Genomic DNA, 15,002 nt, shown 5'->3' on the forward strand with positions numbered 1-15,002 from the left:
GACTGGGCATTGTGAGTGTTTATTGAGTGAAAACACCTAAAGCTCCACAAAGCTCCAGCAGGTAGTGGTGGCAAACCCTGCTGTACTCTTTCAGTCACTTACATGTTAATTTCACAAGCAGGCTGTTCTGTTGTTTGGATCAACTGGAACCCTTGTCCCCGTAACCGATGGAATGCTACATTGTTGTGTATATATGTATGTATACGTGTGTGCATGTTACTACCTCCTTACTTTGACATCACAAAATAGTTGCAAACGAGTGTCATCATGATGCATGTAGTGTCCTTTGTTTCTAATCTTCTGAAAAAATATGTCTGGTTGTGTGGAAATATTACCTTACTAGGAAACAGATGAAGGTTAGCGATATGAAGGGCATCAGTCTATAGAAAATCTACCTCAACAAATTCTGTCCAACCTGCACAAGCATGAAAAAAAGACATTAAAATGATGACGGTAATGACATTCTCTCTTCTTCTATTACACACACACACACACACACACACTCTCTCTCTCTCTCTCTCTCTCTCTCTATTTCCTTCTTTCTGATGCTGGTAAACAGACCATGACATACAGAAAAGTTCTTTAGTCTTGCTATGTGAGGAGGTGAGGGGAGGACAAGATAATCTCTCTAGTGCAGATGTGACAATAAAATGTACCTAATACACAGTATAAAGCAGTTGGTGACAGAAAGAACATCCTGCTATAGAAACCATAAAAAAAAATAGAACATATGAGCAAGCAGTGCTCTCTAACTCTCTATGAGACCAGTAATTCTAAATAAGAACTGTTTCAGTCTTTGACAGTATATCCAACCCATGCCAGTATCTTCATTGTAAACCAGCACAAGAAAAGCTGTGAGGTTCAGTTAAGAGCTTTCTTCCACTTCTCTCTCCAACTCCATATATAGGTTATACTTTGCATGACCATACCACCTTCACTATAACCTCTGATTTCTTGTATTGATACAAAAAAATTACAAATTTATAGAACAATAGTGAAGGTGCATTGCACAGTGGTTAAAGCATCAGGTTCACAATCATGTGATAGTGAGTTCGATTCCAGGACCAGGCTGTGTGTTGTGCTCTTGAGCAAAACACTTTATTTCACATTACTCTAGTTCATTCAGCTATAGAAATGAGTTGCAACATCACTGGTGCCAAACTGAATCAGCCTTTGCTTTTCCCTTGGATAACAGTGGTGTGAAGAGGAGAGGTTGGTATGCATAAACAACATTGCCCAGACTTGTGCCTCAGAGGGGAACTTTCTAGGAGCAATCCCATGGTCGTTCATAACTAAAGGGACTCTTTATTGTTTGACTGAATAGCCTAGTAAATGCCTAGTTGGTAGGTGAGTAAAGCACAGCAACATTTGAACTATATTACAAGACAGGCATTTAACTCAAAACTATATTAGTTATCTCTCATGACACTGACAACATCATTATTTCTTATATAAACATATTGCATATTTTCTGTACATGGGAATAAAGAATAGAAAAGTAAACAGAGAAAACAAAAGAAAAAATGAAAATATTGCAGCTGTAGTTGTCTCTTAAGCTGCCTAGGTAAACCCAGAACAAACAAACCTGTGATCAAATATATTCAATCCTACAATAATCCCCTCTTCATTTCAGACAGTGTATCCAATGTACCCTATTTTTTTTATTAAGGATCTGAAGAAAATTTAGCTACTATTTCTTGTATTCTGAGCAACCATGTAGAGGTGTCCACTCAGGATAGAGAGCATAGAACATGAACAATCCTTCAAAAATTCTTGCAGCTTATTCATCAAGTTGAGGGAAAGTCTTTTTAGAGGCTAAAGATATAACTTGAACGCATTTCAAAATAGATAAGGTGGATGGAAATGTTATTTTTGCATAGTATATTGATTTATGAAAAGTATATTTATTGTGATTCTCATTTCTTGAGATATAATTGAAATAATTTCTTGAGGTATAATTGAAAATACAGTAGAGTTTTTACAATGCGGTAGTCAATAATGGAAAAGTGGTAGTAAATAATGGAAAAGATTATTAATAATATACAAGATGTCCCAAAAGTCACTGATGGGTTTCAATTTTAAATAACTTCCATAACTTTACAAATAAATGCATGATAGTTTGATACAATGCAAAGGACATAACGGAAATTAATATGCATGATTCAAATTTTGCAAAACCACTACATCACATAAGAAAAATGACATAGCTTAAATGGCAGCCAATTTTGGCTTTGCACGCCTGTGCTCTTTCCAAAACTTGCACCATAACACCCTCAAGAGTTTCAGACCCCACTTCTCTGATTTTTCTATTGATGTTCTCCTTCAGTTGCACCAAGGTCTCCGGTTTGTTAGCATAAACCCTCTCTTTCAGGAATCCCCACAAGAAAAAATCTGGGCTAGTCAAGTCTGGGGAACATGAAGGCCAGTCAAAATAGACCTCACACATGGTTCCAGCAAGATGGGGCAACTGTTCATACCGCAAAAAAAACAATGCAGTTGCTACGGCAGTGCTTTGGAAAGAGAATACTCTTCTGCTATGGCAATGTCAACTGGCCTTCACGTTCAGCAGATCTGACTAGCCCAGAACTAAACAATAACAAAACTTTAATGAGTTTCATACCTGTTTACTCTGAGTTCAAATCCTGGAATAGCTACTTTTACATTTCATCCCTCCAAAAGGAGTGACATTCAAAATAATGTGTATCAGTAATATACTAAGATATAGGTGCTCTTTCAACTGACTGGACAAAATCACACAATATTTGTAGAGAAACATTTTCAGCAAAAATTCAAAGAAGAAACAGAAAAGTAAAATACTCACGGTGCTCATGCTCAGTTGATGTAATAGTTGTATCTCGACACATTTTTTCCATCTCCACTTCTAGGTCAAAAAATATGCTTTCTATATCGGGATTAACATTATCTACAACAACAAAACTCACAATTGTTATATAGAAAAAGAATTTGAAAGAACACAAGAACAATACAGATTATTCCCTGACAACAAATTAAAATATTGACTAACTTTATTTTGATTTTTTCTGGTTTAGTCAGAGGAAGAAGGGCACAGTCTGTAACCTTTGCATGGCCTCTGAAACTGGTGGGGTGAGGAAGGGGAGAATAAGACACAATTTACTAGTTATAACTGATGAGCTTTTTCAGTTTTCTATTACCAAATTTTACTCACAAGGCATCAATTTGATGCTTTAGATAAAAGACAATGTGTAATGTAGTGGGATCAAACCCAGAACCGTGGTATTATTAAATGAACTTCTTCATCACATATCTGTACTTGCACCCACAAAGGAACATGTGCATGCCTATGTGATTACAATGTTGAGCAGGGAATACTCTTCCAAGAAAATGTGCTTCTGAGTTCGCAATATTAACATTCATTGATATTATAATTTAAGATGTGGTGAACAAAAGAAAATAATAGAACCCAATTCCCTTGGAAACTATACAACTGATTATATAAATACAGGTAACATTATGTATAAGTGTAAGAGTAGTTTCATTTACACTCATCTGAAGCCTTCAGCAGTTTCTGGCCATTTACAAAGAGATCTGCATATTAAATAAATTAATATATAACGGCACAATAGCTGTGTAGGTAGTAGACTATTGACAGCATGTAAGTTGCAGGTAGGTATGACAGCATGGTCCTAACTGCAAACTTACAACAGCAATTGTAGCACATTTCTGAGCAAGACAACTTTACTTGCCTCACAACAGAAAAGGCAGTTAATGTTTTAATAAGATATAAGTGTATGCATGTCTATTTATACATATAAAAATAAAATTATGGGATGAGAACTTACCATCTTTAAGGAGGCTTTTAAATTTTTCATTTGCCCTCCTATATAACCGAATATGAGAAGCGAAATCGTCAACCAACTTTTGGGTGAAATATGGCATCCATTCAACTTCTTTTGATCTTCAAAGCAAACAAACATTTAACATTATATAAGATTTAAATACAGTTAATAATAGAATATTAATTATATCTCAAATTTAAAGTATTTTCTGCTTTAGGTTTTATTCTTTTATCATGATCAACTGATTTTCATATGGGTAGACATTAATGAGGATTATTCTCAGCAATAGCATTCTTATACAAGTTCATTATACTGACTTGCTCATAAATCCTTTTAAATTACGCCTTATTTTAGAAACTTCAGAATAACATTAGAGAAGAATCACAATAAGTATTTGAAAATACAGGTTTGAAAGTAGAAACCTAATGGTTACACACACACCAAAAAAAAGAAAGCCATGTCTACCCCAGGTAGTATGTATCTATCTCATACAATGTCATCCTGAACCAATCTTTTCCACCAAAATGACCAGCTCATAAAACTTTTGTATACATGTATTCTCTATTCTCATTATGCCACATAATCTTTTTCCTCTCATCATTTATCTTCTCTGGTCTCTTCAAAGCCTTCTCTTTAGCAAATAACTGCTGCATCTAATATTGTGATGTAGTTACAGTTATTTACAACCATTTTGTTCATTATATTCCAATTATATATTCAACAGATTGAAATATACTCAACATTTAGTGAAAGTAAAACACCATCTTGACATTTGAGAAGCACAATTCATGACCACAGTCTGAAGCAGTTAGCAATTACAAAATGACATGTCTATAAAAGAGCAATAGAAATTTCTAACATTGGCAAGGCCACAAATCTAGGCGGATGCATTGGCCTATTAACTTGGTTTCAGTATATGAATGATACTTTACTTTATTGACCCTGAAAGGGTGAAAGGCAAAGTTGCTCTAGGTACAATTTCAAGTCAGAAGTTAAAGAGTCTACACAAATACCAAATGGCATTTTGTTTGATGTTCAAATAAGAGAGCAATATGTCTATGAAACCAGGCATTTCCTGGGACTGCAGAAGAAAGATCTTTGCAGAGTTTCAGTATAATTTTGTTTCTCCAATCCATTTTATAAAATAGGCAGGGAAGCAGAATGGACAGGAAGAATGAAAAGTGAAATATGATGATAGCACTATTCTCCTGGTATACTAAATTATTATTATTATTATTATGGATAAGCTCCAACCTGGGCTGCAGCAACAAAATCTACCTGCAGCACTTCTTGGTTCAACTCCACCACCTTGAGGTCATGGATACATTCTAGGTCAGTGTCTGTGATTAAGCAGTCAATGTAAGTGTGACAACGTTTTCCTCTTCTTACATCACCATGAAGTGGATTCCACAAGACTAATTTGAATGTTTCCAGTCCAGGATGGTTCACGCAGTGACTAGATAGTTACAACTGTCTTTGCCTGATCTTCTCACTAACTTTCGGCAGGTCTCCATAAAGGCATTCGTTTGTCATATGTTGCTGTCATTTCACATGTAGGGCCATTCATAGCATCCTTGTATAGCAGCCATCTAGCCCGTTTGATAATTTCACTGCCATACAATAGCACTAATTAGACAGTTGCAATGAACAGCTTCATTTTCATTTGCTGGGGCAATTTGGGGTTTCAGACCTTCTTTAATTTGTGGCATGCTGCTCATGCTTGTGCCTTCCTGATTTTGATGTCTGCTTCTGAACTGCTCACCCACCCACCTAAGTTTGGTATCAACTTCATCATCAATGTCACCTTTGACATCATTAAGGTTAAAGTCCTCAATGCTATGAATGACAGGATAAAAAAAAATGTGGTTGATAAGAAAGAATTAGATATGATCCTACATTTGTGACATATGCATTGAAAGCCTATATAAATACCACAGATATATTTTGAAACTTAGGCACTACAATATGCTATGTAACAATATTTTTAAGTTTTCAGAGCTATGAATTTCATCTTTCATGATTTTCAGCTTTTCAATGTTTAGAAACATTATACAATGACTACGAATTAAGGAAAGTACTTATTTCAAAAATTAAATCATGTTTTATGTTCAGTTACATTTAGACTGACAATTTTTATTATTGTTTAGCTCCAAGTTGGCCCGCATTGTATAGACTATGATGAAAGGCATTCCAGCCATTATCACCATTTTTTTTCTTCTTTTAGGCGTAGTGTAGTTTGAACTACAACTTCTATGTCTTTTTCTAAAAAAAAAAGATTAGAGTGTGATTTGAAGACAATTTTACAGCATTTTTATCAGATCAAGTATCTTATAGAATTTAGCCTGTCATTAGGCAATCTTTTACCCAATTATGTTCTAAAGTTAATTTCAGTCATTTATTTAATTAATACCAGTGGGCAATGACACAAAGTATACAATGTTGTCAAAGGAGCATTATATATTTCAAGGAAAAAATGCAGACTACATTGACCTCCCAAGACTGGAATGTTCTATCCAGAGCTCTGAAAAAGTCTAAAAATAATGAAATTAAAATCTTCCCTTTATAACCACAGAACACCTATTTTCTAAAGCAAAATAATTGGCTTTCTTATATTACACAGCCTTCCATTATCCAAAGATCAATCTAAGACAGGGGTGATTAAGCAACAGTTTATCATTGTTAGCGAGCTATCAAAACTGATGCAATTATTGTGAACTTTAAACGCATTACATAAACGTAAAGAACTAACTACAAAAGTACACAAAATCAAGCCAATGAGAGGGGCTTTGACATAAAAGCTCATGCTACTAAAAAAGCAGTCAAATTTCCTTCATATTATTTGACCATCATAAAAAAGAAGACACAAAAAAAAAAATATTAGCCTCTTTAAAAAAATAGAAACAAGATGGCCTCAGATGAAATGTCATTAACCCTTTGGCATTTAATCTAGTCATGTTTGGTCCAAATATTCTACCAGTTTTATGCTAAAATTGACCAAATCCAACCTTTCATACATACTCTACAATGTCATTCTAAAAATATACAAATGCACCATTGAAATTTTGAAGCTACAAACTAATGTGTGAATAAATAAGCAATATGTTTGACAAAGAAATCTAAATGCTAAAAGGTTAACATAAACAGGTCTACTTGATCTGGGCTAACCTGCAGCTAAACAAGTACACACAGATATAATACTTAAACTAATTCTTTTATTCTTTTACTTGTTTGTCATTTGACTGTGGCCATGCTGGAACACTGCTTTCAAGGGTTTTAATTGAAGAAATTGACCTCAGGTCTTATTCTTTGTAAGCCTAATCTCTTTCTATCAGTCTCTTTTGCTGAACCGCTAAGTTATGGGGACAGAAACCCACCAACATCAGTTTTCAAGAGATGGTGGTGGGGGAACAAACACAGCACATAAACACACACACACACACACACACACACACACACACTCACACACACACACACACACACACAGATGACAGGCTTCCTTCAGTTTCCTTCTACCAAATTCACTCACAAAGCTTTGGTTGGCCCGAGGCTGTAGTAGAAGACACTTGCCCAAAGTGCCATGCAATGGGACTGAACATGGAACTATGTGGTTGGGAAGCAAGCTTCTTATTACACAACCATGCCTACACCTGAGAAAATACAGTGTGCAAACGTGTATGTGTGTGTGTAACTTTAACAAACCATTCAATGTGATTCGTGTTTAACTTGAATTTCTAAAAGCTGACACCTGAAGGAAAAGAATGAGAGAGAAGGGGGTGAAGGCTTGAACCAAATATTCAATGCAGGTTTAGGAAGTGAGAAAATAAAGATGATAGGAAGAGATGTGGTGAGGGCATCAGATCGGCTTTTTAGTAGTGCAATATACTGATACTGATTACAAGTTCAGAGAAACAGAAACGACAGAGAGAAAAAAAACAAAGCAAAACAGTGGGCTAATTGTTAGTGTATTGGTAAGTGAAAACTTGCCAGCATATTAGATGGTTTCTTCATTAGTTTTATGTAAACTGAATGTGAGCATGTGTCAGTTTTGTTCCACAAATGTTAGTAGTACTTTAATATGAATAGTAATTGTGCTTTGAAGAGAAAGAACAAGCAGCTGTTCAGTGTTGAATTAATTTCTGGCCTTAAGAGGTCCTACGAGATAGAGTTTTGATAATAGTTATTGATGTATAATTTGCTATGAAAATTCTGGTTTAACACAGAATACAACATGCACTTTTACTCTTAAAAAAAATAAGTCCTTAAATGAACCCCTTATATATCATCATCATCATCGTTTAACGTCCGCTTTCCATGCTAGCATGGGTTGGACGATTTGACTGAGGACTGGTGAAACCGGATGGCAACACCAGGCTCCAGTCTGATTTGGCAGAGTTTCTACAGCTGGATGCCCTTCCTAACGCCAACCACTCAGAGAGTGTAGTGGGTGCTTTTACGTGTCACCCACACGAAAACGGCCACGCTCGAAATGGTGTCTTTTATGTGCCACCCGCACAAGCCAGTCCAGGGGCACTGGCAACGATCTCGCTCGAAAATCCTACAGGAGCCAGTCAGGCGGTACTGGCAACGGCCACGCTCAAAATGGTGCATCTCATGTGCCACCCGCACAAGAACCAGTCCAGGGGCACTGGCAACGATCTTACTTGGCTTGCCGGGTCTTCTCACGCACAGTACATTTCCAAAGGTCTCGGTCAGTAGTCATCGCCTCGGTGAGGCCCAATGTACGAAGGTCTTGCCTCACCACCTCAGCCCAGGTCTTCCTGGGCCTACCTCTTCCACGGGTTCCCTCAACTGTTAGGGTGTGGCACTTTTTCACGCAGCTATCCTCCTCCATTCTCACCACATGTCCATACCAGCGCAATCGTCTCTCTTGCACGCCACAACTGATGCTTCTAATGTTCAGCTTTTCTCTCAAGATACTAACACTCTGACGGGTATTCACATTGACATTACACATCCAACGGAGCATACTGGCTTCATTCCTTGCGAGCTTACGTATGTCCTCAGCAGTTACAGCCCATGTTTCACTGCCATGTAGCATGGTTGTTCGTACGCATGCGTCATACAGTCTGCCTTTTACTCTGAGTGAGAGTCCCTTTGTCGCCAGCAGGGGTAAGAGCTCTCTAAACTTTGCCCAGGCTATTCTTATTCTAGCAGCTACACTTTCAGCGCACCCACCCCCACTACTAACTTGGTCGCCCAGATAGCGGAAGCTATCGACTACCTCTAGTTTTTCACTCTGGAATGAGATAGAAGTTGTTTCCTGTTTGTTTACAGTCTTTATTGCACCTGAACATCTGCCACAAACAAAAACTAACTTGCTAGTTAACCTGCCTTTGATGTTGCTGCACCTCTTATGTGTCCATAGCTTGCACCGGGTATATCTTATAGAGTTACTACCTACTCCTTTTCTACATACTGAGCAGGGCCATCTACCTGAAGGGGTTTGTGTTTTATCTACCTTCCTACTTATTAGGATTTTGGTTTTAGCTAGGTTGACTCTGAGGCCCTTCAATTCTAGACCTTGCTTCCACACCTGAAACTTTTCTAGTTCTGATAGTGACTCCGCAATTAGGACAAGGTCATCAGCATAGAGGAGCTCCCAGGGGCATCCTGTCTTGAACTCCTCTGTGATTGCCTGGAGGACTATGGTAAATAAGAGGGGGCTGAGGACGGAACCTTGGCGGACCCCTACCTCTACCCGGAATTCATTGCTGTACTCATTTCCAACCCTCACCTTACTGGCAGCATCTCTGTACATGGCTCGCACAGCTCTCACTAACCATTCTTCTATCCCAAGTTTCCTCATTGACCACCAGATAAGGGATCGGGGGACCCTGTCAAAGGCTTTCTCCATGTCAACGAAAGCCAGGTCCAGAGGTTTATCCTTAGCTAGGTATTTCTCCTGCAACTGTCTCACTAGAAATAAGGCATCAGTAGTGCTTTTACCTGGCACGAACCCAAACTGCATCTCATCTAAATTGATTCGCTCCCTAATTAGTTGGGCTATGACCCTCTCTGTAACTTTCATAACCTGATCTAACAGCTTGATGCCTCTGTAATTATTTGTATCTAAAGCGTCACCTTTACCTTTGTAGCAGTTGACTATGATGCTGCTACACCAGTCATTGGGTATGACTCCTTCGTGTATCACCTGGTTCGTAATACGGGTGACTAGGCTATAGCCAACACTGCCAGATATTTTGAGCATCTCTGCAGTGATTCCTGATGGGCCGGGGGCTTTCCCGGTCTTCATACTCTTAATTGCTTTATCTACCCTGGTACTATCAACTCGGATAGCTGGTCCCTCTATTGGGTCGACATACGGCAGGCTCTCTTTCTCCCATTCATTCTCTTTATTAAGCAATCTATCGTAGTGGCATCTCCAGACCTCTTTCTTTGCATCCTCATTTAATGCAAGCGTACCATCATCCATGTGAACACATTTCTCTCCTACAACATCACTATTCTCTCTCCTACACTGTCTTGCAACACGAAATACCTCGAGTCTTTGGTCCTCACGGCGCAGAACATTGGCAAATCTTTCCTTATCTGCTTCCCCTCTGGCTAAATAAACCTGTCGCCTAGCCTCCCTTCTGGCACATTGGTACAATTCCCTGCTACCACCGTTCTTCCAGTCCTTCCAAGCCTGTTTCTTTTGTCTAATAGCCCTGTCTACCTCCTTGTTCCACCACCACGTTACTCTGGGTTGGGAGGGGACCTTACACCACCCACAAATCTGGTCGGTGGCTTTCAACAGGTTGTCCCGCAGAAATCTCCAATTGTCTTCCACGTTGTATGATGCTATATCCCCTTCTATTTCGTTAAATGCTTCAAGTAACTTGTCTCTAAGTCTGTCCGTTTGCAGGGTCTTTAAGCTTCCACACCCTTCTTCTCCAAGCCTGTCTAATTCTGGGCACCCATTTTGCCTTGATCCCAAAGTCGCTAACTACTAATCTATGTTGTGGGGTACATTCTTCGCCAGGGTAGGTTTTGGCATTTATAAGCCGCCCTCTTTCCCTATTTCTGGCGAGGATGTAGTCGATTTGGCTAGAGTGTCTGCCGGAGCGGTAGGTGACTAGGTGACTGGCAGGTTTCCTGAAGTTGGTATTGCAGACCATAAGATCGGTTGCATCACAGAACTCCAGCAGTCTGGTTCCCTCCTCGTTGCGGGAACCGAAGCCATAGCCTCCATGTATGCCATGGAAGCCTCCAGCACGACGTCAGACATGACCATTGAAGTCTCCAGCCACAAAGAGAAGGTCCCTGTCACTCGTCGACGAGGTAGTTTGCAAGAGGGTGTCATAGAATTGGTCTTTCAGACCATCTGGTAGCCCCGGTTGAGGTGCATAGGCTGAGATGACAGTAGCTAATCTATGATGAAGCACTAGTCTGATCTTAAGTACTCTGTCACTTACTCTAACGACCTCGATTACCTTATCCACCCATTTCTCCGCTAGAAGTATTCCTACGCCCCCGACCCCGTCAGTGTTCCCTGCCCAGAAAATCTTGTACCTGTGTTCTTTGCCTGTGAGGAACCTCGCAGAACCTCCTCTCCATCTTACTTCCTGGATGCAGCACATATCTACGCGTCTCCGTTCAAGCATCTCAACAATTTCACCAGATCTACCTTTCAGCGTGCTGACGTTGAGAGTGCCAATCCTAACAGTATGGGTGTTGGGGTGTGGGCCTGTAGCCTGGGAAGGGGAAAAGCAGTGTCGTGTACCTGAAAAGAAAACTTGCAATTGGAAGAGTTCATAAGCAAAACAGTACCTACAACCTGCAAACATTTCTCAAACTTAATGCGCTACCCAAAGGTAGGGGAGAGGATGGCCAAGGCCACTAGATGGGTTCCGGGAGACAGCCAAGGTTGACAGGATGACAGAGGAATGAACTTCCGGTGGAGGGGGTGGGAGGGCGGGTTACCGCCAGCGAGTAGATAGGGCTCTTAATTGTAGATTTTAAATATTTGAGAGACAACAATGCATAAATCGTAATTTTTAAAAGAGCAATGAATTTAGGAAGCTTAGAAAATGAATAAGTATGAATTTAAGACAACTGAATTCAATTGAATTTCATGGAGAGAAACAAGATAAATAATAGAGGGCAAACTAAAGCGCGAAGGTATGAGATGTTTGAGGCCGTAAATAAATAAAAATCTCTATCTTATCTGCATCTTGGAGATTTCGTCGTAGTATGTCAGCGAGATAATTTAGAATGGGTTTCTCATTTATATATAGCCAGAACCTGAAGACCTTAAGGAAAAACTACGAGAGAGAGAGAGAGAGAGAGAGGATGGAGGGGTAGACAGAGGCATGGCGGGAGAAAAGATCATCATCATCATCATCATATATATATATATATATATATATATATATATATAAAGAGAGAGAGAGAGGGGGGACCAGTCAAGCAGCACATCACGCTGTAATTCTTGGGCTGAGAAATCAACACTTAAAAGCCATAATTTTAAGGAGCGATAAGAATTTTTGAATAAAGGAAAATGGGTAGGGGTGGGTAGGTACCGCCAGCGAGTAGATAGGGCTCTTAATTGTAGATCTTAAATATTTGAGAGACAACAATGCATAAATCGTAATTTTTAAAAGAGCAATGAATTTAGGAAGCTTAGAAAATGAATAAGTATGAATTTAAGACAACAACTGAATTCAATTGAATTTCATGGAGAGAAACAAGATAAATAATAGAGGGCAAACTAAAGCGCGAAGGTATGAGATGTTTGAGGCCGTAAATAAATAAAAATCTCTATCTTATCTGCATCTTGGAGATTTCGTCGTAGTATGTCAGCGAGATAATTTAGAATGGGTTTCTCATTTATATATAGCCAGAACCTGAAGACCTTAAGGAAAAACTACGAGAGAGAGAGAGAGAGAGAGAGAGAGAGAGAGAGAGAGAGATAGAGAGAGGATGGAGGGGTAGACAGAGGCATGGCGGGAGAAAAGAGATCATCATCATCATCATATATATATATATATATATATATATATATATATATATATATATAAAGAGAGAGAGGGGGGGGACCAGTCAAGCAGCACATCACGCTGTAATTCTTGGGCTGAGAAATCAACACTTAAAAGCCATAATTTTAAGGAGCGATAAGAATTTTTGAATAAAGGAAAATGGGTAGTGGTGGTGGGTAGGTACCGCCAGCGAGTAGAGAGGGCTCTTAATTGTAGATTTTAAATATTTGAGAGACAACAATGCATAAATCGTAATTTTTAAAAGAGCAATGAATTTAGGTGGAAGTTACATTTCTGTCTAAAGTTATTTTCCAAGGAAACAAGTTATTTTGTTTTTAAATTAAGATCCACTACTATAGAGGAAAAAAATAAGGTACATAACAATGTATCTATATCTAAGCATTAACCCTTTACCTGTCCAAAGCATTTTCATAAGTCTGCCCTAAGCACCCATACTTGTTTCCAGATTTTTAGTCATCCTTGTTTCATATATTCTGAATAATATAAATTTTTCTTTCATTATGTCCCACAAAAAATTGGGAACATGTATCATATAAGATGCATGAACTCCAGGGAAAAGTGTCCTGTGTATCCTTTGCTTGCCTGTGTATCATATGTGATACACAGGCAAGCAAAGGGTTAAATTAATATATACCAGCACAGTGCAAAAAAATTTCATTTATTTGATCCTTTGTAAAATATTGGGTTGGCAAGAAAGTAATTTTTGTTTTTTATTGTAAAATAAAAGTCTTTTTTTTTTCATACAAAGAATGAACTTTAATCATTATATATATTTTCCATTTTGTTCAATGACCTTTTGCCATCTTCCGTGCTCATAGAACTTCTGGTCTTTATCAGCCAAAAACTGAAGCAAGTGCAATTTCAGGTCATCATCATTATTGAAAATTTTACCATTCGAAGAATTTTGCAAACTTCAAAATAAATGGTTATTTGATGGTGCAAGGTCAGGGTTATATGGTGGATGTGACATAACTTCCCAACCAAACTCCAATAATTTTTTACGAGTTAGCAAAGACATCTGTGGCCTAGCATGTCATGGTAGAACACAATTTCTTTATGATTTGCCAATTGTGGCCGTTTTTCTTTGATTGCTTCCTCTAGTTTCATTAGTTGTTGACAGTAAACATCTGAATTGATTGTTTGGTTCCTTGGAAGCAGCTCAAAATACACAACACCTTTGTAATCCCACCAAATTGACAGCATGACCTTTTTTTGATGCAATTCAGCTTTTGATGTGGTTTGTGCTGGTTCATTATGTCTGGACCATGATCATTTTCAATTGATGTTATTGTAGACAATCCGTTTTTTATCACCAGTGATGACTTATTTCAAAAAAAAGATCTATTTCATTGCGTTTGAGATGCATATCGCAAATATTGTGTTGAGTGAAAAATCTCCAGATCAGAATTTTTTAAAACCATTTCTGACATGTGTGTTCTCTTAAGCAATCAGCACCATAAACTTCACATATCTCTTTGTGAGCCTCAACAGTTTTCTTGCCTTTATGGAAATAAAAAAGCAAAATATGGCGAAAATGTTCGTTTTTGCACTCCATATTAAAATTGACACTGAACTAACAGCTGTAAACAAAATTATTACATGCAATTTGCTTCTAAAGTAAACTAAAAGTAATAGCTATCAAATGTCAAAAGTAAAAAAAATCATGACATTGACAAAAGTCATTAAAAAAAATCAGAACTCTATTTGCAAAAAATGAAATCATTCTCTTGCCAACTGAATATATTGTCAATGGCAACATACAGTTAAGCTCTCTGAGATGCAAGATTTTATATCACCAAGAGAAAGCAAAAGTTTGGTAAGTTTCTCTTACATATGAAATTCCATCTAATAAAGCTATAGACACTAAAGCATCTAAAACCACAACCATGAAAACTTCAGGGCATGAAAATACCCACCACACTATTTTTGTCATCAAAGATGATAAAATGTTCAATTTATCTTAATTCATTTATTTATTTTTTGTCAGAGTGATACTTTTTTTTTTTTTTAACTATAATTTTTTAAATTTATTTTATCTAACTGAATTATAATTGTATTTGATTTTTCTTGTCTGAAATTCTGAAATTTCAATATTTTATCAATGAATATAGTTGCCAGAAATGATACTGAGTTAGATGAAAACTGAGATTAAAAACAAAATCTG

At 37.9% G+C, this 15,002-nt stretch overlaps 1 protein-coding gene across 2 annotated transcripts in view; it reads right to left on the minus strand.

Annotated features, from left to right (window-relative positions):
- Positions 1-15,002, minus strand: part of LOC106880822 (sorting nexin-13) — a 97,001-nt gene that overhangs the window by 21,083 nt on the left and 60,916 nt on the right. For both annotated transcript variants that reach the window (XM_089355184.1, XM_089355196.1), the window contains 2 exons: positions 3,822-3,937; positions 2,822-2,923 (listed from right to left, as the gene is read on the minus strand). In XM_089355184.1, coding sequence (XP_089211310.1) covers positions 2,822-2,923; positions 3,822-3,937 — 218 coding nt within the window. The remainder of the gene's footprint in view (positions 1-2,821; positions 2,924-3,821; positions 3,938-15,002) is intronic.

The sequence above is a fragment of the Octopus bimaculoides genome, chromosome 1 (genome assembly GCF_046866305.1).
Source record: "Octopus bimaculoides isolate indiv1 chromosome 1, ASM4686630v1, whole genome shotgun sequence".
In the NCBI taxonomy this organism is placed as follows: domain Eukaryota; kingdom Metazoa; phylum Mollusca; class Cephalopoda; order Octopoda; family Octopodidae; genus Octopus; species Octopus bimaculoides.